General features: G+C 37.4%; 1 protein-coding gene across 1 annotated transcript in view; it reads left to right on the forward strand.

The window, feature by feature from the left end:
- Nucleotides 1–26,960, forward strand: part of LOC123536425 (uncharacterized) — a 219,690-nt gene that overhangs the window by 42,260 nt on the left and 150,470 nt on the right. Inside the window, exon 3 of the mRNA XM_053548923.1 lies at nt 1,464–1,716. Coding sequence (XP_053404898.1) covers nt 1,527–1,716 — 190 coding nt within the window. The 5' untranslated portion in view covers nt 1,464–1,526. The remainder of the gene's footprint in view (nt 1–1,463; nt 1,717–26,960) is intronic.

The raw sequence follows: 26,960 nt of genomic DNA on the forward strand, positions 1-26,960 counted from the left end.
TTGTGCTGTTACATTCTTTGAACGTCATGAATCAAAATGATTAAGCATAAAAAGTTTTAACCACAAGTGCTCTTCGGTATGTCGCATTCGAAATATTGTACTTTGTTATTAAGACTGTAAACCGTTCTTCTGATGCAAGATTTTAAAAGTATAATATGGGGTAATGTGCATGCTCCATGCTTTTAGACAGTGCTTAGCAGGCCCGTTTTGAATTGTTTTGTTAAAGTAATATGTCTGTATATTTTGTATGTTCCTTTCATTCGTTCAAATATATTTCTTTAATTAGTTATTTATAGTTTCATCTCTTTTATTTATTCTGTTAACAAGTGCAGCAATTTTATACAGCTGGCATGTTACGTTTTATGCCCCCACTTTGGGGGGGGGGGGGTGCATATAGATTTGCCCTTGTCCGTCCGTCCTTCCGAGAATGTTGTGTCGCGCCTAGCTCCAAAAGTATTTGACCTAGAGACACAAAACTTTACAGGAATGTTGGTCAGCATGTGTAGTTGTGCACCTGGGGTTTCATGTCTGGATTCATTCAGTCGTGTATGAGTTATGGGCCCTGACTTTGTAAAAATTGGTCATTTTAATGTTGTGTCATGCCTATCTCAAAAAGTATTTGACGTAGAGTCACAAAACTTTACAGGAATGTTGGTCAGCATGTGTAGATGTGCACCTGGGGTTTCTCGTCCGGATTCATTCAGTCGTGTATGAGTTATGGGCCCTGACTTTGTAAGAATTGGTCATTTTAATGTTGTGTCGCGCCTATCTCCAAAAGTATTTGACGTAGAGTCACAAAACTTTACAGGAATGTTGGTCAGCATGTGTAGTTGTGCACCTGGGGTTTTGCGTCTGGATTCATTCAGTCATGTTGGAGTTATGGCCCCTGATTTAGTAAAAAATTGGCCATTTTAATGTTGTGTAGAGCGTAGCTCCAAAATTATTTGACCTAGAGTCACCAAAGTTTACAGGAATGTTGGTCAGCAGGTGCAGTTGTGCACCTGGGGTTTTACGTCCGGATTCATTCAGTATTGTAGGAGTTATGGCCCCTGACCTAGGAAAAATTTTTTTCCTTTGTCATCCCAGATAATTGATGATTCGTTATATATAGAAAATGCTCCCTTGTCCGCAATTCGCACATTGCCAATTCGCACATTGCATTATGGTATAGCTGCTTTATGTTCTATTTATAGAACACGGGAGAGTGCTATTGCTTATTTTCATTTCTATACAAATGGCATTCATTTTTGAAGGGGGACAACTTTTTCAGAATATTATAAGTATCCATATTACAGGACATTATGGCAGAACATGTATGTTGGTAAAGATGTCTTTTGTTTATCAAATATTTCTGTGTTACGGTGATGTACTCCTAAACCTTATGGAAGTTTAACCTTGCAGTGGAAAGTCAAATTAGAAAGTTTTACCTTGTAAATGATTAAAAGAGTCTCTTTCATCTGCAGGATGACCTTGTTGCCCTCAGAACATCTAACAGCCACTTGAGGCACTGTGAGGAGCACTTTGTAATGTTTGCTTCTGCTGGAATACATGTGTCCCGAGGTGGATTATTTCATCATGCGGAAGCAAGACGCATTGGGCTGCATAATTTTAGTTCTTCTATGGGTACATCTAGTCAGAAACCATTCAGAAAAGGTGTTGGGTTTACCACAGTGTCAGGACTAGTGATGATATCTGGAGTGATTATAACTGTGCTAGGTAAGTGTGTGCTTCATTCTCAAACCAATTTCAGTTCTTTGGGCTACCAGATTATATTTCCCCCCCACTGGGGGAGACATATTGTTTTTGCCCTGTCCTTCCTTCTGTCCATCTGTCACACTTCATTTCTGATCAATAGCTGGAGAACCATTTGACCTAGAACCTTCAAACTTCATAGGGTGGCAGGGCTTATGGAGTAGACAACCCCTATTGTTTTTAGGGTCACTCCATCAAAGGTCAAGGTCACAGGGGCCTGAACATGGAAAACCATTTCTGATCAATGACTTGAGAACCACTTGACCCAGAATGTTGAAACTTGTAGGATGATTGGTCATGCAGAGTAGATGACCCCAATTAATTTTTTATGGTCACTCTAATAAAGGTCAAGGTCACAGGGCCCTGAACATGGAAAACCATTTCGAGGGCTTGGTGCAAAACTATTGGTAAGTGTATATAAATAAGGAACAAGATACAGTAGTTTTGCGCCAAGCCCTCGATTTCAGGTCAATAACTCGCTTTGACCCAGAATGTTGAAAATTCATAGAATGATTGGTCATGCAGAGCAGATGACCCCTATTGATTTTGGGGTTACTCCATCAAAGGTCAAGGTCACATGGGGCTGAACATAAAAACGGTTTCCAATTCATAACTTGAGAACCACTTGGCCCAGAATGTTGAAACTAAGTGGGATGATTGGACATGCCAAGTACATGATCCCTATTGCAGTCAACCATCGGTGTCTCTTTGACTTCTGCTCCTGTCCTCTTTTGACTTCTTGCCTATATGACTATGCAGTGGGGGAGACATGCGCTTTTCTACAAAAGCATGATTTTTAGCTCGACTATTCGAAGAATAGTCTAGCTATTCTACTCACCCTGGCGTCGGCGTCGGCGTCGGCGTCGGCGTCACACCTTGGTTAAGTTTTTGCATGCAAGTACATACAGCTATCATTTAAAGGCATATAGCTTTGAAACTTATTTATTCTTTTTCTAGGACAATTACCAACCTCACTGGGTCAAGTTCCATAACTCTAACATGTATTTTGAGCAAATTATGCCCCCTTTTGGACTTAGAAAATTTTGGTTAAAGTTTTACATGCAAGTTACTATCTCCAAAACTAATGCAGATATTGAATTGAAACTTCACATGTGTCTTTGGGGTTATAAAACTATTTGATAGCACCAAGTCCCATAACTCTGACCTTCATTTTGGCCAAATTATGCCCCCTTTTGGACTTAGAAAATTCTGGTTAAAGTTTTGCATGCAAGTACATACAGCTATTACTAAAAGGCATATAGATTTGAAACTTATTTTTTCTTTTTCTAGATCAATTACCTACCTCACTGGGTCAAGTCCATAACTCTGACATGTATTTTGAGCAAATTATGCCCCCTTTTGGACTTAGAAAATCCTGGTTAAAGTTTTACATGCAAGTTACTATCTCCAAAACTAATGCAGATATTGAATTGAAACTTTACATGTGTCTTCGGGGTTATAAAACTAGTTGATAGCACCAAGTCCATAACTCTGACCTTCATTTTGGCCAAATTATGCCCCCTTTTGGACTTAGAAAATTCTGGTTAAAGTTTTGCGTGCAGGTACATACAGCTATTACTAAAAGGCATATAGATTTGAAACTTATTTTTTCTTTTTCTAGATCAATTACCTACCTCACTGGGTCAAGTCCCATAACTCTGACATGTATTTTGGGCAAATTATGCCCCCTTTTGGACTTATAAAATCCTGGTTAAAGTTTTACATGCAAGTTACTATCTCCAAAACTAATATAGATATTAAATTGAAACTTCACATGTGTCTTCGGGGTTATAAAACTAGTTGATAGAATCAAGTCCCATAACTCTGACATGTATTTTGGGCAAATTATGCCCCCTTTTGGACTTAGAAAATTCTGGTTAAAGTTTTGCGTGCAAGTACATACAGCTATTACCAAAAGGCATATAGCTTTGAATCTTATTTATTCCTTTTCTAGGTCAATTACCAGCCTCACTAGGTCAAGTTCCATAACTCTTAACATGTATTTTGAACAAATTATGCCCCCTTTTGGACTTAGAAAATTCTGGTTAAAGTTTACATGCAAGTTACTATCTCCAAAACTAATGCAGATATTGAATTTAAACCTAACATGTTTCTTCGGGGTTATAAAACTAGTTGATAGCATCAAGTCCCATAACTTTGATATGTATTTTGGTCAAATTATGTCCCCTTTCGAACTTAAACTCTTTTGATATTTAACATTTTGGGTAATAATTTCCTGCTTCTGTGACAATATTTCGAATAGTCGAGCTTGGCTGTCTTACGGACAGCTCTTGTTTAGCTCACCTGTCACAAAGTGACAAGGTGAGCTTTTGTGATCGCGCGGTGTCCGTCGTCCGTCGTCCGTGCGTGCGTCCGTGCGTCCGTAAACTTTTGCTTGTGACCACTCTAGAGGTCACATTTTTCATGGGATCATTATGAAAGTTGGTCAGAATGTTCATCTTGATGATATCTAGGTCAAGTTCGAAACTGGGTCACATGCCCTCAAAAACTAGGTCAGTAGGTCTAAAAATAGAAAAACCTTGTGACCTCTCTAGAGGCCATATATTTCACAAGATCTTCATGAAACTTGGTCAGAATGTTCACCTTGGTGATATCTAGGTCAAGTTCAAAACTGGGTCACGTGCCTTCAAAAACTAGGTCAGTAGGTCTAAAAATAGAAAAACCTTGTGACCTCTCTAGAGGCCATATATTTCACAATGGATCTTCATGAAAATTGGTCAGATTGTTCACCTTGATAATATCTAGGTCAAGTTCGAAACTGGGTCACGTGCCTTCAAAAACTAGGTCAGTAGGTCAAATAATAGGAAAACCTTGTGACCTCTCTAGAGGCCATATTTTTCATGGGATCTGTATGAAAGTTGCTCTGAATGTTCATCTTGATGATATCTAGGTCAAGTTCGAAACTGGGTCATGTGCGGTCAAAAACTAGGTCAGTAGGTCTAAAAATAGAAAAACCTTGTGACCTCTCTAGAGGCCATATATTTCATGAGATCTTCATGAAAATTGGTCAGAATGTTCACCTTGATGATATCTAGGTCAAGTTCGAAAGTGGGTCACACGCGGTCAAAAACTAGGTCAGTAGGTCAAATAATAGAAAAACCTTGTGACCTCTCTAGAGGCCATATTTTTCAAGGGATCTGTATGAAAATTGGTCTGAATGATCATCTTGATGATATCTAGGTCAGATTTGAAAGTGGGTCAGGTGCCATCAAAAACTAGGTCAGTAGGTCAAATAATAGAAAAACCTTGTGACCTCTCTATAGGCCATATTTTTCATGGGATCTGTATGAAAATTGGTCTGAATGTTCATCTTGATGATATCTAGGTCAAGTTCGAAACAGGGTCATATGCGGTCAAAAACTAGGTCATTAGGTCTAAAAATAGGAAAACCTTGTGACCTCTCTAGAGACCATACTTGTGAATGGATCTCCATAAAAGTTGGTCAGAATGTTCACCTTGATGATATCTAGGTCAAGTTTGAAACTGGGTCACGTTTCATAAAAAACTAGGTCAGTAGGTCAAATAATAAAAAAACCTTGTGACCTCTCTAGAGGCCATACTTTTCATGGGATCTGTATGAAAGTTGGTCTGAATGTTCATCTTGATGATATCTAGATCAAGTTTGAAACTGGGTCAACTGCGGTCAAAAACTAGGTCATTAGGTCTAAAATTATTAAAATCTTTTGACCTCTCTAGAGACCATATTTTTCAATGGATCTTCATGAAAATTGGTCAGAATTTTTATCTTGATAATATCTAGGTCAAGTTCAAAACTGGGTCACATGAGCTCAAAAACTCGGTCACTATGTCAAATAATAGAAAAAACAACGTCATACTCAAAACTGGGTCATGTGGAAAGAGGTGAGCGATTCAGGACCATCATGGTCCTCTTGTTTGATATTTGGCATGATTGTTTACCTCAGTGAGAAGAAGTGTCATGCGCAAACCCAATGTTCCTATCTCAGAGGTCAAGGTCACAGTTGGAGGTCAACGGTCAAATAGAAGTTTGTCCGGAGCATTTTTTCTTCATGCATGGTGAGATTTTGATGTAACTTGGCATGAATGTTCACCATTATGAGACGGAGTGTCATGCACAAGAACCAGGTCCCTAGATCTAAGGTCAAGGTCACACTTAGAGAGGCCAAATGTCAGATGCAAGAATGACATTTTCTGGAGCATGTCTTCTTGCATAAGGGAATTTTGATATAACTTGGCACATATCTTCAACACAAGAAGGCAACTATGTTGGCTCACCTGAGCACTAGAGTTGGGTATCGCCCCTGAAAATGTATCGCGATATTATCATGATGCTTTGGTTGTATCGCGATGAGTATCATGATACTTACACATATTGAATGAATGCAGTTTTGAACTGAGTTTACAAACTTAAGCCTGAAAGCTCTCTTTTGCTTTTTGGGACTGGGGCCAGAGTCCATGCAAGGGGGGAATTTCGCATGATTAAATACAAACATTCTTTTCAACTTTACTGACTCAAACCTGAATTCTGTTAATTATTAACTCTGCTTCATGAATTCTGCCAATTATAAACAACATTATTCAGGCATCACACTGGGTATTTTTTCTCTGAACCACTACATTTTAGGAAACAATAAAATTATAAGGCCAAGAAGTCAACTGCAAAGGACATAGCATTGATGTTCTTGTAGGACTACCAAAGTACATACAGCACTCCAGAAATTATTTTTTTTAATCTTTCTACCCTTTCAGAATCTATCTAAAGATATCAAGGTTTGTTAACTTATCATTTTTATAACTATTTGCCATTTAATAAAAGGGGTTTTGAAGAATTTTTCTTAAGTAGATCACAGTTTAACTTGTCTTATTTTGCACATTGCCTAAAAGTGGGTGGAGTTTGACACCTAATGCTCCAAAATAAGGGCTGTTTTTGCAACAGTTGTCATATTTTTCTTAAATGCAGCCTTTTTATTGACTTATTATTAAGAGCACACTAGAAACTCTTGTTGGAAATGACAGAAATCTCCGAAAATCATGGTCGAGAAAACTGGTGCCATATATGGAAAACGAAGTTAGAATTTTAATTCTTGATAAAATACCTGTGTTTAGTTTCTTTTCTATCATCAGAGCTGTTCAATACTTACAATTTCTGCTTATTTGAAGCATTTTTTTACTTAGCCTCGGCAGTAATAAAAAATGCTATAAATCATAACCGGTCCGTCACACATGTAGTTTATATAATGATATAAGAAAGCAGTATTTACCATGAAAGTATTGGAATAGACAGAGTATGATGAAGTTTGTTAAACTTATCCAGTCAGATAATAAAAAAATCATAAGAAATTTAGGAATGTTTATTTATCATGCATTTGTCTTAAGAGATTCTACATTATATGGAAATTAATGTCCTTATTGCTCGTAGTTACATGTGAAATAAGGCATGGATTATATTGGTCATTACGTGGCCTTCTCCAGTGCTGATACTGTTAACATGAATAAAATAATAAAATTGTTGCAAATTGGCTTCCTCCTTTCAATAATGGATGTTGTTTTTGATCGGTAATTAGTGTTATTCACAGTTTCATCTCAGTTAAATACTTGATCTTAATTAATATCAAAATATTTGTGAATTTTTTTTATATTTCATTAATTTTTAGCTCACCTGAGCACGAGGTGCTCAAGGTGAGGTTTTGTGATCGCCCTGTGTCCGTCGTTGTCCGTCCGTTCGTCGTCAACAATTTGACTGTTAACACTCTAGAGGTCACAATTTTGACCTAATCTTTATGAAACTTGGTCAGAATGTTACCCTCAATAACATCTTGGACAAGTTCGATATTGGGTCATCAGGTCACCAGGTCAGATCAAAGGAAAAGCTTGTTAACACTCTAGAGGTCACAATTTTGGTCCAATCTTAATGAAACTTGGTCAGAATGTTACCCTCAATAAAATCTTGGATGAGTTTGATATTGGGTCATCTGGGGTCAAAAACTAGGTCACCAGGTCAGATCAAAGGAAAAGCTTGTTAACACTCTAGAGGTCAAAGTTTTGGCCCAGTCTTAATGAAACTTGGTCAGAATGTTACCCTCAATAAAATCTTGGACTATTGGGTCATCTGGGGTCAAAAACTAGGTCACCAGGTCAAATCAAAGGAAAAGCTTGTTAACACTGTAGTGGCCACATTTATGACCATATCTTAATGAAACTTGGTCAGAATGTTAATCTTGATGATCTATAGGTCAGACTTAAATCTGGGTCAGGTGACGAGTTCGATATCGGGTCATCTGGGGGTCAAAAACTAGGTCACCAGGTCAAATCAAAGGAAAAGCTTGTTAACACTGTAGAGGTCACATTTATGATTATATCTTCATGAAAGTTGGTCAGGATGTTAATCTTGATGATCTCAAGGTCTAGTTTGAATCTAGGTCATTTAGGTTAAAAAACTAGGTCACTAGGTTAAATCAAAGGAAAAGCTAGTTAACACTCTAGAGGCCACATTTATGACCATATCTTAATGAAACTTGGTCAGAATGTTAATCTTGATGATCCATAGATCAAGTTCAAATCTGGGTCAGGTGGGGTCAAAAACTAGGTCACAAGGTTAAACCAAAGGAAAAGCTTGTTAACACTCTAGAGGTCACAGTTTTGGTCCAGTCTTAATGAAACTTGGTCAGAATGTTACCCTTAATAAAATCTTGGCAATATTGGGTCATCTGGGGTCAAAAACTAGGTCACCAGGTCAAATCAAAGGAAAACCTTGTTAACACTGTAGTGGCCACATTTATGACCATATCTTAATGAAACTTGGTCAGAATGTTAATCTTGATGATCTATAGGTCAAACTTAAATCTAGGTCAGGTGGGGGTCAAAAACTATGTCACTTGGTCAAATCAAAGGAAAAGCTTGTTAATACTCTAGAGGCCACATTTATGACTGTATCTTCATGAAACTTAATCAGAATGTTAATCTTGATGATCTTTAGGTCAAGTTTGAATCTGGGTCATGTGGGGTCAAAAACTAGGTCACGGGGTCAAATCAAAGGAAAAGCTAGTTAACACTTTAGAGGCTACATTTATGACCATATCTTAATGAAACTTGGTCAGAATGTTGATCTTGATGATCTTTAGGTCAATAGGTCAGGTGAGCGATACAGGGCCTTCATGGCCCTCTTGTTTATGAAACTAGTTTTGTTTAAAAGAAATATAAACCACTTGATCTTTTACGGAACGTAACGGCGATCTTAGATTTTAGCGTAGACAAAAAGTGCGGAGAGTAGTTTCCCTTTACCAAAATGGCGACAGTAACAGTTGTGTGTTACTATAACACATATGTGATGGAGTATCGTCCTGTATCGATACTCGAGCATTGTATCGTGGTACTCTATCGTTAAAGCTAAAATCATGATTCACCGATGCATCGATGTTATCGCCCCCACTCTACTGAGTACGAAGTGCTCAAGGTGAGCTTTTGTGATCGCCCTGTGTCCGTCATCGTCATCCCTCGTCAACAATTTGACTGTTAGCACTCTAGAGGTCACAATTTTGGCCCAATCTTAATGAAACTTGGTCAGAATGTTACTCTCAATAAATTTTTTGACGAGTTCGATGTTTGGTCATCTGGTATCAAAAACTAGGTCACCAAGTCAAATCAAAGCTTGTTCACACCCTAGAGGCCACATTTCTTACTGTATCTTCATTAAACTTTGTCAGAATATTCATCTTGATGGTCTTTAGGTCAAGTTCGAATCTGGGTCAGGTTGGGTCAAAAACTAGGTCACCAGGTCAAATCAAATGAAAAGCTTGTTAACACTCTAGAGGCCACATTTATGACTGTATCTTCATGAAACTTGGTCAAGGTGAGCTTTTATGATCGCCCTGTGTCCGTCGTCGTCATCCGTCATCAAATCAAAGGTAAAGCTTGTTGACACTCTAGAGGCCACATTCATGACTATATCTTAATGAAACTTGGTCAGAATGTTAACTTTGATGATCTTTAAATGAAGTTTAAATCTGGGTCAGGTGAGGTCAGTAACTATGTCACCAGGTCAAATCAAAGGAAAAGCTCATGAACACTCTAGAGGCCAAAGTTGTGACTCAGTCTTTATGAAACTTGGTCAGAATGTGTGTCTTAATGATCTCTAGGTCTAATTGGCAACTGGGTCATGTGGGGTCAAAAACTAGGTCAGTAGGCCAGATCAAAGGAAAATCTTGTTAACACACTAGAGATCACAATTGAAGTTTGAAACTCATGATAATTGGTCAGATTGTTTGTCTTGATGACCTCTAGGTCAGTTTGGAATCTGGGTCATTCAGGGTAAAAAACTAGGTCATCCAGTCAAGTCAAAGGAAAAGCTTGATAACACTCCAGAGGTCACGTTTATGACCCTATCTTCATGGAACTTTGTCAAAATGATGATCTTTAGCCCAAGTTTTCATCTGGATCATCTGGGTTCAAAAACTATGTCACCAGGTCAAATCAAAGAAAAACCTTGTGCATCCAATAGAGGCTGCATTGTTCATTTGATGTGCATGAAACTTGGTCAGAATGTTTGTCTGCATGAAATGTTAGATGACTTTTTATCTGGGTCATGTGGGGTCAAAAACTAGGCCACCAGGTCAAATCAATCAATATGTTTGTTTACACCCAGGGGGGCACATTTTTTCATTCTTTCTTCTTAAAACTTGGTCAGAATGTTTGTTATCACGAACTCTTGGATGATTTCAAATCTGGGTCTCATGAGGTCAGAAACTAGGTCACTAGGTCAGATCAAATGGAAAAGCTTGTATACACTCTAGAGTCCACTTCTTTGCTCCAGTCTTTCCGAAACTTTGTCAGAATGTTTGTTTTTAGCTCACCTGAGCACATAGTGCTCAAGGGTGAGTGATTTTCTGGCGTTTTCCGTTGAACGTCGTCTGTCAACACCTCTGAGCCTAAACCACCAGTCCAATTTTGATTAAACTTCACAGGAATGTTTCTTGCATGATCCTCATTGAAACTTAGTCAAAGAAATGAATTCCATACAGAAGTCTGGTTGCCATGGCAACCGAAAGGAAAAACTTTAAAAATCTTATTGTCCAAAACTACAGTAGCTAGGGCTTTGGTATTTGGTTTGTGGCATCATCTAATGGTTCTTTACCAAGTTTGTTCAAATTATCACCCTAGGGTCAAATATGGCTCCGCCCCGGGTGTCACATGGTTTATATAGACTTATATAGGAAAAAAACTTTGAAAATCTTCTTGTCAAAAACCACAGGACATAGGGCTTTAATATTAGGTATGTGACATCATCTGGTGGTCCTCTACCAAGACTGTTCAAATTATGTCTCTGGGATGAAAAGAGGCCCCGCCCCAGGTATCTCAAGTTTTACATAGACTTCTATAGGAAAAAACTTTAAAAAGTCTTCTTGTCTAAAACCACAAGACATAGGCCTTTGATATTTGGTATGTAGCATTTCCTGGTGGTACTCTAACAAAATTGTTCAAATTATTACCCTGGGGTGAAAAGAGGCCAAGCACCGGGGATCCCAATTTTATATAGACTTATATATAGAAAAAAAACAACTTTAAAAATCTTCTTGTCTTAAACCACAAGACCTAGGCCTTTGATATTTGGTATGTTGCATTGCCTTATGGTCCTCTACCAAAGTTGTTCAAATTAAAAACCTGGGGTGAAAAGAGGCCCCACCCCGGAGGTCCCAAATTTGACATAGACTTATATAGGAAAAAACTTTAAAAATCTTCTTGTCTGAAACCACAAAACCTAGGCCTTTGATATATGGTATGTAGCATTGCCTTGTGGTCCTCTACTAAGTTTTTTTTCAAATTATGTCCCTGGGGTGAAAAGAGGCCTTGCCCTGGGGGTACCAAATTTACATAGACTTATATAGGAAAAAACTTTAAAACTCTTTTGTTCTGAAACTCCAAGGCCTAGGCTTTTGATATTTGGTATGTTGCATTGCCTAGTGGTCGTTTACCAAGATTATTCAAATTATGCCCCTGAGGTAAAAAAAGGCCCCACCCAGGGGGTCCCAAGTTTTACATAGACTTATATAGGAATTTTTTTTTTTTAAATCTTCTTGCCTGAAATTGCAAGGCCTAGGCTTTTGATATTTGGTATGTTGCATTGCCTAATGGTCATCTACCATAATCTTTCAAATTATGCCCCTGGGGTGATAAGAGGCCCTGACCCGGGGGCCCCAAGTTTTACATAGACTCATATAGGAGTTTCTTTTTTAAAATCTTCTGAAAAGTCTGGAAGTTCATATGTAGCATTTCCTAGTGGTTCTCTAACAAGATTGTTCAAATTATGCCCCTGGGGTGAAAAGAGGCCCCGCGCCGGGGGTCATTTGTATATGAGTTATATAGGAAAAACTACTTCAAAAATTATCTGATCATATTTTCTAGGTTGTTTAATTATAATTATCTGATGACCTCAAGTAATTAGGGGTCACTTGACTGTGACCTTGACCTACTGACCTAATTTCTTGTTTTTTAAGATACAGCCTTGAAATTTGGATGACATGTACAGTTTTGCACACCGATCATAACAGCATAGAAATTTGGACCACATCAGTAACTTTCGATAAAGATTTCAATACTCATCTTTAATGTTCTTAGCCCTGACCTACTGACGTACTGTGAACCTCGCTTATAAGAAACAGCTTGGGACCTCTAAAATTGTACCTTGTAATTGAGGTTCCTTATATCCGTATAGCGAACTAGTTCCTTGTATCCGAGGTTTGTATAACGAACACAATTTGTATAGCGAACACTATTTGATTGGCATTTGGAAAGGGCTATGTGTTTACACTCGAGCCGACCATTAATTTTTATGTGAGAACCCCTACAGAAGCAAGCCTCTGTGGCGTACATGCTGCGTATTTGCTGTGTATATGCCGCGAACACAGTAGTTCGCCAGAGGAGTACATTTTACATACACCGCATGCCGCGTACTATTTCGACGAGTACACAGCATGTACGCAGGTCACTAGTACACTTCAATTATGCAGCACAGACTCTGAAAATTTAAGGAGTACACTGCATGTACGCAGGAGGGACTTGTACAAGAAAAATAGTACACTGCATGTACACCACAGATACTTTGAAATTTGTGCAGTACACTTCATATACGTGGGAAAGACTTGTACAATTTCTTTTGGCATTTATACTTAGTTTTTTTTTTTTATAAGTTAAAGTCTGAAGTAAACTTCATATATGCGGGAGGGACTTGTTCATTTTCTTTTGGTGTTTATACTTTGAATTTTTTTAGGTAAAAGTCTGAAGTACACTTCATGTAGGAAGGATTTGTACATTTTTTTTTTTTTTTTGGAAGCAAGAACTTGATTTCCGAGTAAATTTTATCTTAATAGCATAGAATAGTTCAGATAACCGGTATTCTGAACAATGAAAATTTGCCAAACTATTTGCAATGTTCATTTGTGAAGCTTACATCTTAGTGATTTCTGAGCTGCACCTTGCATGCAGTGTAAAAATATATTCTTTTTCATTTTGAATTAATCCTGGAGCTTTCTAACTTGGATAATTGAAAAGCCTTATATGAACTTCGTTGCATTACATTTTGTAATACATGAAATAATTACCAAGATAATGCCTCAACAGCACCGGAATGAGAAGAATTAATAGCTCTCACTGTTATTTGAATACTCTTAAGCAAAACACCATTCTATCATGTTTTATAAAGGCTTTAATGCCCATTATCTTAACTCATTAAGGCCTCACCAAATTAAAAAGTTGTTCATGGGATTTGCCGCTCATATATTTTCAGAACGTTTTTGGCTAATTGCGCTCGCTCCATTGGAAAAAATCAATCCAAAATTTTTTGGTGCGCTACTTTTTCCGGACGTAAAAGTGTATAAATGCTTATATAATTCCAGTCCTAGATTGTTCTCAGATGGATTTTAATCAAAATAAATACCGGTACATACTAGCACATATCGTCAATAATAAATCATAACACTTATATTTAGTTGCATTAAAGTTGTTTCCCCTTGATGCATTTATGCCATTTTCTTCAAATGTTTACCAAATTACATGCTACAAAAATTGATTTATTTCATTGAAAAGTGGATGAAGAAAAGCATACTAATTTATTTGATAACAGCAATCTACATTATTTTGGTAAGGGTAAATACTTACTGATGCATGTCACTTATCTTTTTTCTGTTTTTTTCTGTCCAAATGATTAGCATTTGCATACGAAAGTTGGTGGGGTAAGGAATTTACATTATCACAGCAGTTTCGCCACAAGAGTACACAGCATGTATGCAGCAGGAGTACACAGCATGTACGTCGCAGGACTCGGGCCAGGAGTACACAGCATGTATGCCGCAGGAGTACACAGCATGTACGCCGCAGGAGTACACAGCATGTACGCCGCACGGGTAGTACACCGCAGACTCATTTGCATGTGAAAAGTGTATGTGCCGCGTACATGCTGCGTACTATTTCCCGCATACTAAATTCCTTCAGCGTACATCCTGTGTACTATGTAGTCCACAACATGTACGCAGCAAGTAGTACGCGGCAGAGCTCATTTGCATGTCAAAAGTGTACTACAAACGTACTATCGGTGTATGTGCGGTGTATATCCTGCGTACTATTTAAAGCACTTGATTTCAGTACACATCACGTACGCATCATATACACTGTATGTACACAGCAAGAGTACGCAGCAGGCCTTTTTCTTCTGTAAGAGAAGGTTGAGAGTCTAGTACCTGTCCTTTCCTGGAGAGATGTTAAGGTTAACTGACTGCATGTATATGACTGAAATAGTGTTGAAACATGGCGTTAAACCTAAACTAAGCCAAAATGTACTCTGTAAGAATGACTGTAATTTATATTTATCTTTTGTCAGTTATTTCTATCTTCTTTTTTGGAGAGTTCTACATTATGACTATAAGCTATGTTGCAGTTACTCCCTTATTACTTTGCTCAACTGCATGTTATGTGAATGGGCACCAATACTAATGTAAAATAAATGTTCAAGTTTTAATTTTGCACACACTAGACAATGGCGCAATACATACGGATTAAAGTGTAAATTATAGTGTTGCTATTGTCCATACTAGTGTCTGATATTATTTTACAATAATTATTGGAAATTTGGTAAACAGGACTGTTTGCCATTGTTAATCATGCATATTTCGCACATTTATTTAGGATATTTCAGTCATGACGAAACTAGATTAATAATGACCAATATTAAAAAATCCCAAGGTTTGATGACCGTGACAGTGACTGTAACTGATTTTTGTTCACTATCATTTACATGAAATGCCTAATACTTGTAGCACTCGAACATAATCTTGAGTAAATATTAGTCTACTATCGTCAAGTATTGGTAAATGTTAATTATGATATTATAATTATGTTTTCTTTTTATCGTATCTGTGAATTAACAAACTAAAGGCCATAGAAATGAAATATGATTATTCTGTTTATTCATGTGCATGTAAGCACGTGAAAGTGCCGACGTTACTCTAACGTCATCAGCGATTCTCCTGTTTATTTCTGGTTTTCAGTCATTTCTATTCTTTATGTCTGTTCGCTATAACCGAGGAATTTTCCATTGAATTTCGTACTTTGGGACTGGAAAAGGTGTTCTTGTTTTTAGCTAACCTGAGCACAAAGTGCTCATGATGAGCTATTGTGATCACAATGTGTCCATCGTGTGTGCCTCCGTCCGTCAGGTCGTCTGTCCGTCGTCAACATTTGTGTTTAAACGACATCTCCTCCAAAACCAATGAATGGATTTTGATAAAACTTGGCCATGATGTTCCTTGGGTGGTCCTCTACCAAAGTTTTTCAAACTGTTCCATATGGTTGTACATAGGGTCTGTCAGAGCTAAAAATAGGAAAAACTTCAAACGACATCTCCTCCTAAACTGATGGTCTGATTTTGAAATGATTTCACACAAATGGTCCTTATGTCACCATCTACCAGGATTGTTCAAAGTGTGCCGATTCTTTAAAAACCATGGCCACTAAAGGGCGTTGTCACTTTTCCCAATATGTAAATAGCGGAAACTTTAAAAATCTTCTTGTATGAAACTGCTTGCTTGATTTTAGAATAATTTAACACAAATGGTCCTTATGTGACCCTGTACCAAGATTGTTCAAATTATTTTGATTCATCAAAAAAACATGGCGTCCAGAGGGTGTTGTCACTTTTCTTTATTAGCTCACCTGTCACAAAGTGACAAGGTGAGCTTTTGTGATGGCGCGGTGTCCGTCGTCCGTCGTCGTCGTGCGTGTCCTGATGATATCAGGTAGTCGAACTGTCTGGGTCAAAAACTAGGTTGTAGATCTAAATGAAACCTTGTGACCTCTCTAATGGCCATATTTCTCAATGGATCTTCATGAAAATTTGTGAGAATGTTCAGCTTGATGATATCTAGGTCAAGTTCGAAAGTGGGTCATGTGCGGTCAAAAACTAGGTCAGTAGGTCTAAAAATAGGAAAACCTTGTGACCTCTCTAGAGGCGATATTTTTCAATGGATCTTCATGAAAATTGGTCAGAATGTTTACCTTGAAGATATCTTGGTCAAGTTCGAAACTGGGTCACGTGGGGTAAAAACTAGGTCAGTAGATCTAAAAATAGAAAAACCTTGTGACCTCTCTAGAGGCCATATTTTTCATGAGATCTTCATGAATATTGGTCAGAATGTTCATCTTGATGATATCTAAGTCAGATTCGAAACTGGGTCCTAGGGGTCAAAAACTAGGTCAGTAGGTCTAAAAATAGAAAAAACCTTGTGACCTCTCTAGAGGCCATATTTCTCAATGGATCTTCATGAAAATTGGTGAGAATGTTCAGCTTGATGATATCTAGGTCAGGTTCGTAACTGGGTCATGTGCGGTCAAAAACTAGGTCAGTAGGTCGAAAAATAGAAAAACCTTGTGACCTCTCTAGAGGCCATATTTTTCACGAGATCTTTATGAAAATTGGTGAGAATGTTCACCTCGGTGATATCTAGGTCAAGTTTAAAAGTGGGTCACGTGCCTTCAAAAACTAGGTCATTAGGTCAAATAATAGAAAAACCTTGTGACCTCTCTAGAGGCCATATTTTTCAATGGATCGTCATGAAAATTGGTCAGAATTTTTTATCTTGATATCTAGGTCATATGTGCTCAAAAACTAGGTCACTATGTCAAATAATAGAAATAACGATGTCATACTCAGTTGAACACTGGGTCATGTGGAGATAGGTGAGCGATTCAGGACCATCATGGTCCTCTTGTATGTATATAGTGAAAACTTTAAAAATCTTCTTGTGTGAAACTGCTAGCCCGATTTTAGAATAATTTTACACAAGTGGTCCTTGTGTGAGCCTCTACCAAGATTGTTCAAATTATTTTATTCATCAAAAAACATGGCCACCAGAGGGAGTTGTCACTTTTCCCAATATGTAAATAGCGGAAACTTTAAAAATCTTCTTGTATGAAACTGCTTGCGTGACCTTCTATCAAGATTGTTCAAATTATTTTGATTTGTCAAAAAACATGGCCGCCAGAGGGCGTGGTCACTTTTCTCTATATGTATATATTATAGTGGAAACTTTAAAAATCTTCTTGTTTGAAACTGCAAGCCCGATTTTAAAATAAATTTACACAAATGGTTCAACCATGATTGTTCAAATTATTCCGATTCATCAATAAACATGGCTGCCAGGGGGCGTGGTCACTTTTCTTCTCTGAATCAATAATAGCTAGAGCCTTGTAATGTCTACCATAATTGCTCAAATTATTGCCCTAGGTTCAAAAGTGTGTGTGACATGTATATAATATAGGCTAACATAGAAGAAACCTACCGTATTTTCCCGAATAAACGCCCCCTGGGGCGTTACATTTTCCAAAGAGGGGCGTTCATTTGAGGTAAAAAAAATAAAAAATGAAAATTTTTTCAAAACTTAAAAACATCGTTCAAACCAACTGTGAAGTGTTTCTGTGTTGTTTAATGCCCCCAAAACGTAATTATTTGGCATCCAATTTAATGCAGTGTGTCTTAAAATTATGCATTTAAATATGGTACCTCATGTATTCCGTGACACGCTCGCGACATTACACATTACGTCATCATACCCAAACAGCTGTGTACTCCGATAATATTTTCCTTAGTACATGCGGGTAGCAGTACACAATGTCAGTGGTTTGACACGCTGCTTATGTGTCGGCTTTTAAATTAAAAGTTATTAAAACTGCCGAAGAAAAGGTTAACACTTTGCTGCAAATTTGTTTAAAGTCGACAGGAAGCTTGTGCGCGGGTGGTGCAAAAACAAATCAAAAATGGATTTACCGTTTAATTTTCTATTTGATGATTGGATACGTACCGTACTTAGTATAAACGTTTTGGATTTACGGTACATGGACTGTTTAAAAGTGTGTTTAATTCTTAATACATTGGATACTTACTGAAAATTACTTATTATGTGGACTTAAATAAATGAGGTAGGTGATTATTTTTCGGGAGGGGGGGGGGGGGGGGGGCCTTAATTCGGGAAAATACGGTATGTAAGTTTTAACAATTGCTTCGTTGCAAAGCAATTTATATAACTATCATTGTTATCCCCCGCCGATGAAATCGGGAGGCGGGTATTGAAATGGCGTTGTCCGTCCGTCCATCCGCAGCCATTTCTCAGTAACTACTTGGTAGAATTTCATGAAACTTGAAATAAACATGAACCAACATACTGCGATGATGCCCGTCAAGTTTTTTTTTTGATTGGTCAATTTCCCTCAGAGTTATTGCATTTTGATTTAATAAAAAATGTCCGTCTGCAGCCATTTCTCAGTAACTAACAGGTAGAATTTCATCAAATTTGAAATAGACATGAACCAAGATACTGCGCTGATGCCCGTCAAGTTTTTTTTTTGATAGGTCAATTTCCCTCAGAGTTATTGCCCTTGATTTAATGAAAAATGTCCGTCTGCAGCCATTTCTCAGTAACTAGCAGGTAGAATTTCATCAAACTTGAAATAGACATGAACCAAGATACTGCGACGATGCCCTTCAAGTTTTTTTTTGATTGGTAAATTTTCCATATAGTTATTGCCCTTAAATTGTTTAAAAATCCACAGATCTGTACATAACACACCAACCGATTGGAAGAATTTCATTAAACTTCTTTCATTCTTTTCCATGAACATTTATTATAAACATGTGATGTTGTGTACCTACACCTGGTCACCACCTTACCTTGGTCACCCCCCTCACCCCCCCCCCCCCCCCCACCAATTTTTTTTTTTTTTTTTTTTTTGTTCATTTTTCGTTTTCTATCAATATTTATAATCAACATGTAAACTGTTGTATCCTCACCCCACCCCCCACCCAAACAAACCATTCATTTTCTTTTAATTTGATTTTGACTAATGAAATTATTTGCTTCTTGGTAACATTCTTAACTTTTTGCTGGATATATTTTTTTGCCGTTCCTCAACTCTGACCCTTTCGGCGGGGGATTCCAATTCATCGAATTTGCTTGTTTAACATTACCTTTTCAAGATCAAGATCACATGCTGCAATTCTCTGGTTCTTGGAAGTGCATTATCCTTAATCAACAAAAATTATATCCAGAAAAAATAATCAGAATATAATGAGCTGTTTAACACAAAAGTTTGCATCACCAAAATATTTCTACTACAATCATGATGTGTAAACATTTCCTCACAATATTTTCAAAAATTCTGCCATTTGAATATAGACTAATCAGAAAACAGAATGGTTAATTACTTCCTGTACCTAGAGTCTATCAGGAAAGCAAATTCATCTGTGTTAATTATTTGCACATGTTAAAATTGCTCTTTCATTTGTGCACAGAGTGTTTATTTGCAATACCTTTGCTAACAAAATGAGCTAAGTGTTTGTTTGCAGATGCTTTGCTGTCTGCTAATTTGATAAAGTATTTGTTTGCAAAACCTTTGCAGTCTGTAATTTATCTAAGTGTTTATTTGCAAACCCATTGCTTCACTGTGGTAAGTTTTGCAGACTGTTTGCAAAAAACTGATGCAAATACTTTGCAATCACCTGGAATATAGTTTCTGAGAAAACAAAAATATTTTACATATATTCTGCAAATACATGACAAAGGGTTAAATGTGTACGGGTCTCCTCCTAAACTACAAAGCCAATTTTGATGAAACTTCACAGGGATGATCCTTGGATGGTCTTCTTTAAAAGTTATTAAAAGAATTGAATTCCATACAGAACTCTGGTTGCCAAGGCAACCGAAAGGAAAAAAATTAAAAATCTTCTTGTCCAAAACCACAAGGCCTAGAGCTTTGAAATTTGGTATGTAGCATCATCTTATGGGCCTCTACCAAGATTGTTTAAATTATCCCCCTAGGATCAAATATGGCCCCGTCCCAGGGGTCACATGGTTTATATAGACTAATATAGAAAAAAACTTTGAAAATCTTCTTGTCCAAAACCATAAGGCTGAGGGCTTTGATATGTAGTATGTAGCATCATCTAGTGGGCCTCTACCAAGATTGTTTAAATTATCCCCTTAGGATCAAATATGGCCCCACCCCAGCGGTCACATGGTTTATATAAACTTATATAGGAAAAAACTTTGAAAATCTTCTTGTCCAAAACCATAAGGCCCAGGGCTTTGATATTTAGTATGTAGCATCATCTTGTGGGCCTCTACCAAGATTGTTTAAATTATCCCCCTAGAATATAATATGGCCCGGCCCTGGGGGTCACATTGTTTCTATAGACTAATGTAACCGGACGGGGAATATGAACATTTCCTTTCATAACAATAATCAAACAACACGTTATTGTTTCTATATTTTCTTTCAGTAGTATTAAATATAGCGTGGTGGAGCCCAATTTGACCCCATTTAACCTATGACCCTTGGTCAGGACTGGTCAATGCCGGACAATTCAAAAACCACAGGTTTTACTAAACTTTGTAAAAACCTCTGATTTAACTTCCAAAGGTATTAACAAACAAAAAAAACCATATATTTTATATAAAATATATTTCATTAAAAAGTCATAAGAAACTTTAAAACCCATACTAAAAAAACAAGTAGCCTATTTCATAACCTCTTAATACAATGTAAACACATCAGTTACTACATTTAAATCAGGAAGTAAAGACACATATTTATCCACTCGAGAGAACTTCCGCATTGCTAGAACGTTCTATCAAAATCGTGACTGTGTTATTGCATCAGATATTTATCAACTTAGGTACGCCATTTTAAACAGTTATAACAAAGGATATGTCTTATAAAATTAAATAATTAAAGAAAGGACTTATACAGATATATGATTATTTGAGACTTTTACAAAGATACTATATATCAGAGGATGGATACGGATACAACAGCATGATGTAAGAATAGAATTTGCTATACTGTGACAAATATTCTGGAATTTGGATAAGAACGGACTTATTGAAAAAACAATTGATCAATTAATAAAATCGAATAAAAAGGATATGATTTTAGACTCTAATAACAAGGAATATGTGAATATTATTGAGAAACGAAAAGAAAGGTTTTAGTACCGTACACACCTAGGACATTCATCGGCGGTGTAATATTGTATCAGACGACACACTAGGACTTTCTTTGCTAGTATAAAAACCATACAACGACAGAATTGAAGGAATGAAAATTTAAAAACGTTAAACAAATTATTAGGTAGTTACAAACGCAGAACTTTATTTTACAGCTGCCAAATTGATAATGTACTTTCAAGCACAACGATGAAAACACACAGATATCAGGAAATAAAAAACAAATGTTGAAAAATCGTACCCAGAAGATAAAAATTTATAGAAGTGTGCTTTTAAGTATTGGAACTTTAATCAAAAACAGGAAATTAATCAAAGAAATATGTACAGACTTGAATTGGTAACAAAATCAGCTTTTAACAGTAGAAATTTGTGTATGAATTCCATGTATAATGTTCACGGTTATTATGTCTCCCCCAGGAGACATATTGCTTTTGCCCTGTCTGTCCATCCGTCCGTCCTTCCATCCGTACGTCACACTTCATTTCCGAGCAATAACTGGAGAACCATTTGACCTAGAACCTTCAAACTTCATAGGATTGTAGGGCTGCTGGAGTAGAAGACCCCTATTGTTTTTGGGGTCACTCCGTCAAAGGTCAAGGTCACAGGGGCCTGAACATTGAAAACAATTTCCGATCAATAACTAGAGAACCACTTGACCCAGAATGTTGAAACTTCATAAGATGATTGGTCATGAAGAGTAGATGACCCCTATTGATTTTGGGGTCACTCCGTCAAAGGTCAAGGTCACAGGGGCCTGAACATTGAAAACCATTTCCAATCAATAACTAGAGAACCACTTGACCCAGAATGTTGAAACTTCATAGGATAATTGGTCATGAAGAGTAGATGACCCCTATTGATTTTGGGGTCACTCCGTCAAAGGTCAAGGTCACAGGGGCCTGAACATTGAAAACCATTTCCGATCAATAACTAGAGAACCACTTGACCCAGAATGTTGAAACTTCATAGGATGATTGGTCATGAAGAGTAGATGACCCCTATTGATTTTGGGGTCACTCCGTCAAAGGTCAAGGTCACAGGGGCCTGAACATTGAAAACCATTTCCGATCAATAACTAGAGAACCACTTGACCCAGAGTGTTGAAACTTCATAGGATGATTGATCATAAAGAGTAATTGACCCCTATTGATTTTGGGGTCACTCCATCAAAGGTCAAGGTCACAGGGGCCTGAATATGGAAAACCATTTCCGATCAATAACTAGAGAACCACTTGACCCAGAATGTTGAAACTTCATAGGATGATTGTACATGCAAAGTAGATGACCCCTATCGATTTTGGGGTCACTCCATTAAAGGTCAAGGTCACAGGGGCCTGAACATTGAAAACCATTTCCGGTCAATAACTTGAGAACCACTTGACCCAGAATGTTGAAATTTAATAGGATGATTGGTCATGCAGAGTAGATGACCCCTAACGATTATGGGGTCACTCTGTGAAAGGTCAAGGTCACAAGGGCCCGAACATTGAAAACCATTTCCGGTCAGTAACTTGAGAACCACTTGACCCAGAATGATGAAACTTCATAGGATGATTGGTCATGCAGAGTAGATGACCCCTATTGTTTTTGGGGCCACTCCGTTAAAGGTCAAGGTCACAGGGGCCTGAACATTGATAACCAGTTCTGATCAATAACTTGAGAACCACTTGACCCAGAATGTTGAAACTTCATAGGATGATTGAACATGCTGAGTAGATGACCCCTATTGATTTTGGGGTCAGTCTGTTAAAGGTCAAGGTCACAGTGGCCTGTTCATGTAAAATCATTTTTTGGAAATAACTTGAGAACCACTTGACCTACAATGTTGAAACTTAATAGGATGATTGGACATGCAGAGTAGATGACCCCTATTTATTTTGAGGTCACTTGATCAAAGGTCAAGGTCACAGGAGCCTGAACAGTGACTGGAGAACCACTAGTGTTGAGAGTGTTGAAATTTAGCGGGATGACTGGACATGCCAAGTAGATGATCCCTATTGCAGCCAACCATCAGTGTCTCTTTGATTTTTGCTCTTGACCCCTATTGACTTCTTGCCTGTAGGACTTTGCATTGGGGGAGACATGTGCTTTTTTACAAAAGCATTTTCTAGTTTATAGTAACATTTACACTGTAAACGCACGTCACTTCCGTTCAATTTTATTTCTATATATTTATACTTTTATTTATAGTAACGTTTACACTGTAAATGCACGTCACTTCCATGTACAATGTTCACGTTTATTTTTAACATTAGTGGAATTTCTTTATGTCTATACTTATATTTATAGAAACGTTTACAATGTAAACGCATGTCACTTCCGTTCAAGTTTATTTTTATATATCTATACTTCTATTTATAGTAACGTTTACAATGTAAACGCACGTCACTTCCGTATACGCTTTTGGGAGTAGTATGGAATATAACGTTTATGATACATTTTTGTTAGTAGTAAAGAATATTACATTCTTGATACATTTTAACTCATTTTATTAAAATAATTTATAATTGTTTGTTCATTTACTCTTTGATTGTTAACTTTTAGTATTTTATACAATAAATCATAGATGTTTATACTATCTTGTAACATTTTAATGAAAAATAAACAATAATAACCGCAGAGTGTACTTGTTTTGTCTTGATATTGTATGTTGTTATACTTAAACCCAGGTATATATCTAAATACTTCTTTCGGCGGAGGAAGTCCAAATGGATCAAAGTACGAAGTATTCAAGTAACAAACCCAATGTGTTCCAGGACCAACAGAGTTGTCCAGATTTATAATTCCGCACTTGTCCTTTGCTTTTGTTTTTGGTAAACCTGGTAAATTATTTCTACTAAATACACCCCTAAAGTTTGTTATACCGAGTTGTTTTACCCATTGTTCAATTTCAAAGTTAGAAATTGGTTTGTTTATAAATTTTATTTTTTTTTTACTATAGGAATTCGTCTGTAAGGTCTCAGTTGAGAATCAATCTGTAGTCCTTTTCCACTTAACAAAGATGTAATCAAAGGTATCCCTAGACTAGCGGCCAGCATGCCTAAAAACCCACCGTTTTGTTTTTGTTTTTGTGTTAATTTAATCACTCCAGATCCCACTAGTTGCTTTCTTTGATTAGGTGTAAGATATGGTGATATTATATTTCTCTTATCATTAGCTACTGAAATCATACCATTTCCAAGTATTTTACTAACACCGGTACTGGCCAGCCCAGAGAGGGCTCCGATGCCTAGAGGAGCTAATATTTTTGGAGCTATTTTTGACACCATTGGAAGAATTGTTTTTCCTATAAAACCAGCCAAAGCTCCTAAAAATCCACCATTTTGACCTTGACTGGACATTTGTTTTTTTGAAATTGTAATTTCTAATGCCTTATTATTTCTAATAGACTTTTCAATTTGATTAATTTGTGTTTTTGTTAAAAGTAAAGGGAAGTTTCCACGCAATTGTTCTTGTTTTAATCTAAAAGTTTGTGGAATTTTATTATTATAAGCTTGTGCTAAATTTTTCTTTTGTCCATCTGTAAGGTTAACTTTATATTCAATATAATTTGATGTCATTATATATTTAAAATTTATTTTATTTAAACAATAACAAGTTCATTTCCAATAGTATTTATTTCAACTGTTTCTTCATACAATACAATTGCGTAAACACGAATATTAGCTGCTGGTTGCCTATTATATTTAGCTGTTAATGTAATATGCTTAGGATCTTCTGTTACTACTTCCTTTTTATACGCCCGTTTGAAAAACGGGACGTATTATGGAAACGCCCCTGGCGGGCGGGTGGGCAGGCAGCGTCCACAGACCTTGTCCGCAGCATATCTTCTACATGATGGAGGGATTTTGATGAAACTTGGCACAGTTGTTCACCATCATGAGACGGAGTGTCAGGCGCAAGAACCAGGTCCCTAGGTCTAAGGTCAAGGTCACACTTAGAGGTCAAAGGTCAAATTCAAGAATGACTGTCCGGAGCATATCTTCTTCATGCATGGAGGGATTTTGATGAAAGTTGGCACAATTGTTCATCATCATGAGACAGAGTGTCATGCACAAAAACCAGGTCCCTAGGTCTAAGGTCAAGGTCACACTTAGGGGCCAAAGGATACAAGAATGAAAAATTCAAGAATGACTTTGTCCGGAGCATATCTTTTTCATGCATGGAAGGATTTTGATGTAGCTTGGCACAGTTGTTCACCATAATGAGACGGAGTGTCATGCGCAAGAACCAGGTCCCTAGGTCTAAGGTCAAGGTCACACTTAGAGGTCAAAGGATACAAGAATGAAAACTTTGTCCGGAGCATATCTTCTTCATGCATGAAAGGACTTTGACGTAGCTTGGCACAATTGTTCACCATCATGAGACGGAGTGTCATGCACAAGAACCAGGTCCCTAGGGGTAAGGTCAAGGTCACACTTAGAGGTCAAGGATACAAGAATGAAAACTTTGTCCGGAGCATTTCTTCTTCATGCATTGAGGGATTTTGATACAACTTGGCACAAATGTTCACAAGCATGAGACCGAGTGTCATGCATAAGAACCAGGTCCCTAGGTCTAAGGTCAAGGTCACACTTAGAGGCCAAAGGATACAAGAATGAAAAATTCAAGAATGACTTTGTCCGGAGCATATCTTTTTCATGCATGGAAGGATTTTGATGTAGCTTGGCACAGTTGTTCACCATAATGAGACGGAGTGTCATGCGCAAGAACCAGGTCCCTAGGTCTAAGGTCAAGGTCACACTTAGAGGTCAAAGGATACAAGAATGAAAACTTTGTCCGGAGCATATCTTCTTCATGCATGAAAGGACTTTGACGTAGCTTGGCACAATTGTTCACCATCATGAGACGGAGTGTCATGCGCAAGAACCAGGTCCCTAGGGGTAAGGTCAAGGTCACACTTAGAGGTCAAGGATACAAGAATGAAAACTTTGTCCGGAGCATTTCTTCTTCATGCATTGAGGGATTTTGATACAACTTGGTACAAATGTTCACAAGCATGAGACGGAGTGTCATGCATAAGAACTAGGTCTAAGGTCAAGGTCACACTTAGAGGACTTCATGCATGGAGGGATTTTGATGTAACTTGGCACAATTGTACACCATCATGAGACGGAGTGTCATGCACTGGTCCCTTCTTTTGAATTACTTCCCTTTCCTGTTACTATAAATAGCTTATATTGTAACTTTTTCATTACAAGTCGTAGGGAAAAATCAACACCACTTTTCTGTAGTACAACATGCATGTTACATCCAATTCTGAGGTGTATTTTGAGCTATCTCTACCTAGTAAGGATTTTTGTATGGACTTGTAATTTTTTTTTTCTTGATTTTTTTTTTTTTTTTTTTTTTTTTTTTTTTTTTTTTTTTCTCTTTAAAGATTAACTTCCCTTAGTTGTTACTATAAATAACTTACATTGTAACTTTTTTATACGCCCGTTTGAAAAATGGGACGTATTATGGGAACGCCCCTGGCGGGCGGGCGGGCGGCGTCCAGAGACTTTGTCCGGAGCATATCTTCTACATGCATGAAGGGATTTTGATGAAACTTGGCACAGTTGTTCACCATCATGAGACGGAGTGTCATGTGCAAGAACCAAGTCCCTAGGTCTAAGGTCAAAGTCACACTTAGAGGTCAAAGGTCAAATTCAAGAATGTCTTTGT

The sequence above is a fragment of the Mercenaria mercenaria genome, chromosome 1 (assembly GCF_021730395.1).
Source record: "Mercenaria mercenaria strain notata chromosome 1, MADL_Memer_1, whole genome shotgun sequence".
Lineage (NCBI taxonomy): Eukaryota > Metazoa > Mollusca > Bivalvia > Venerida > Veneridae > Mercenaria > Mercenaria mercenaria.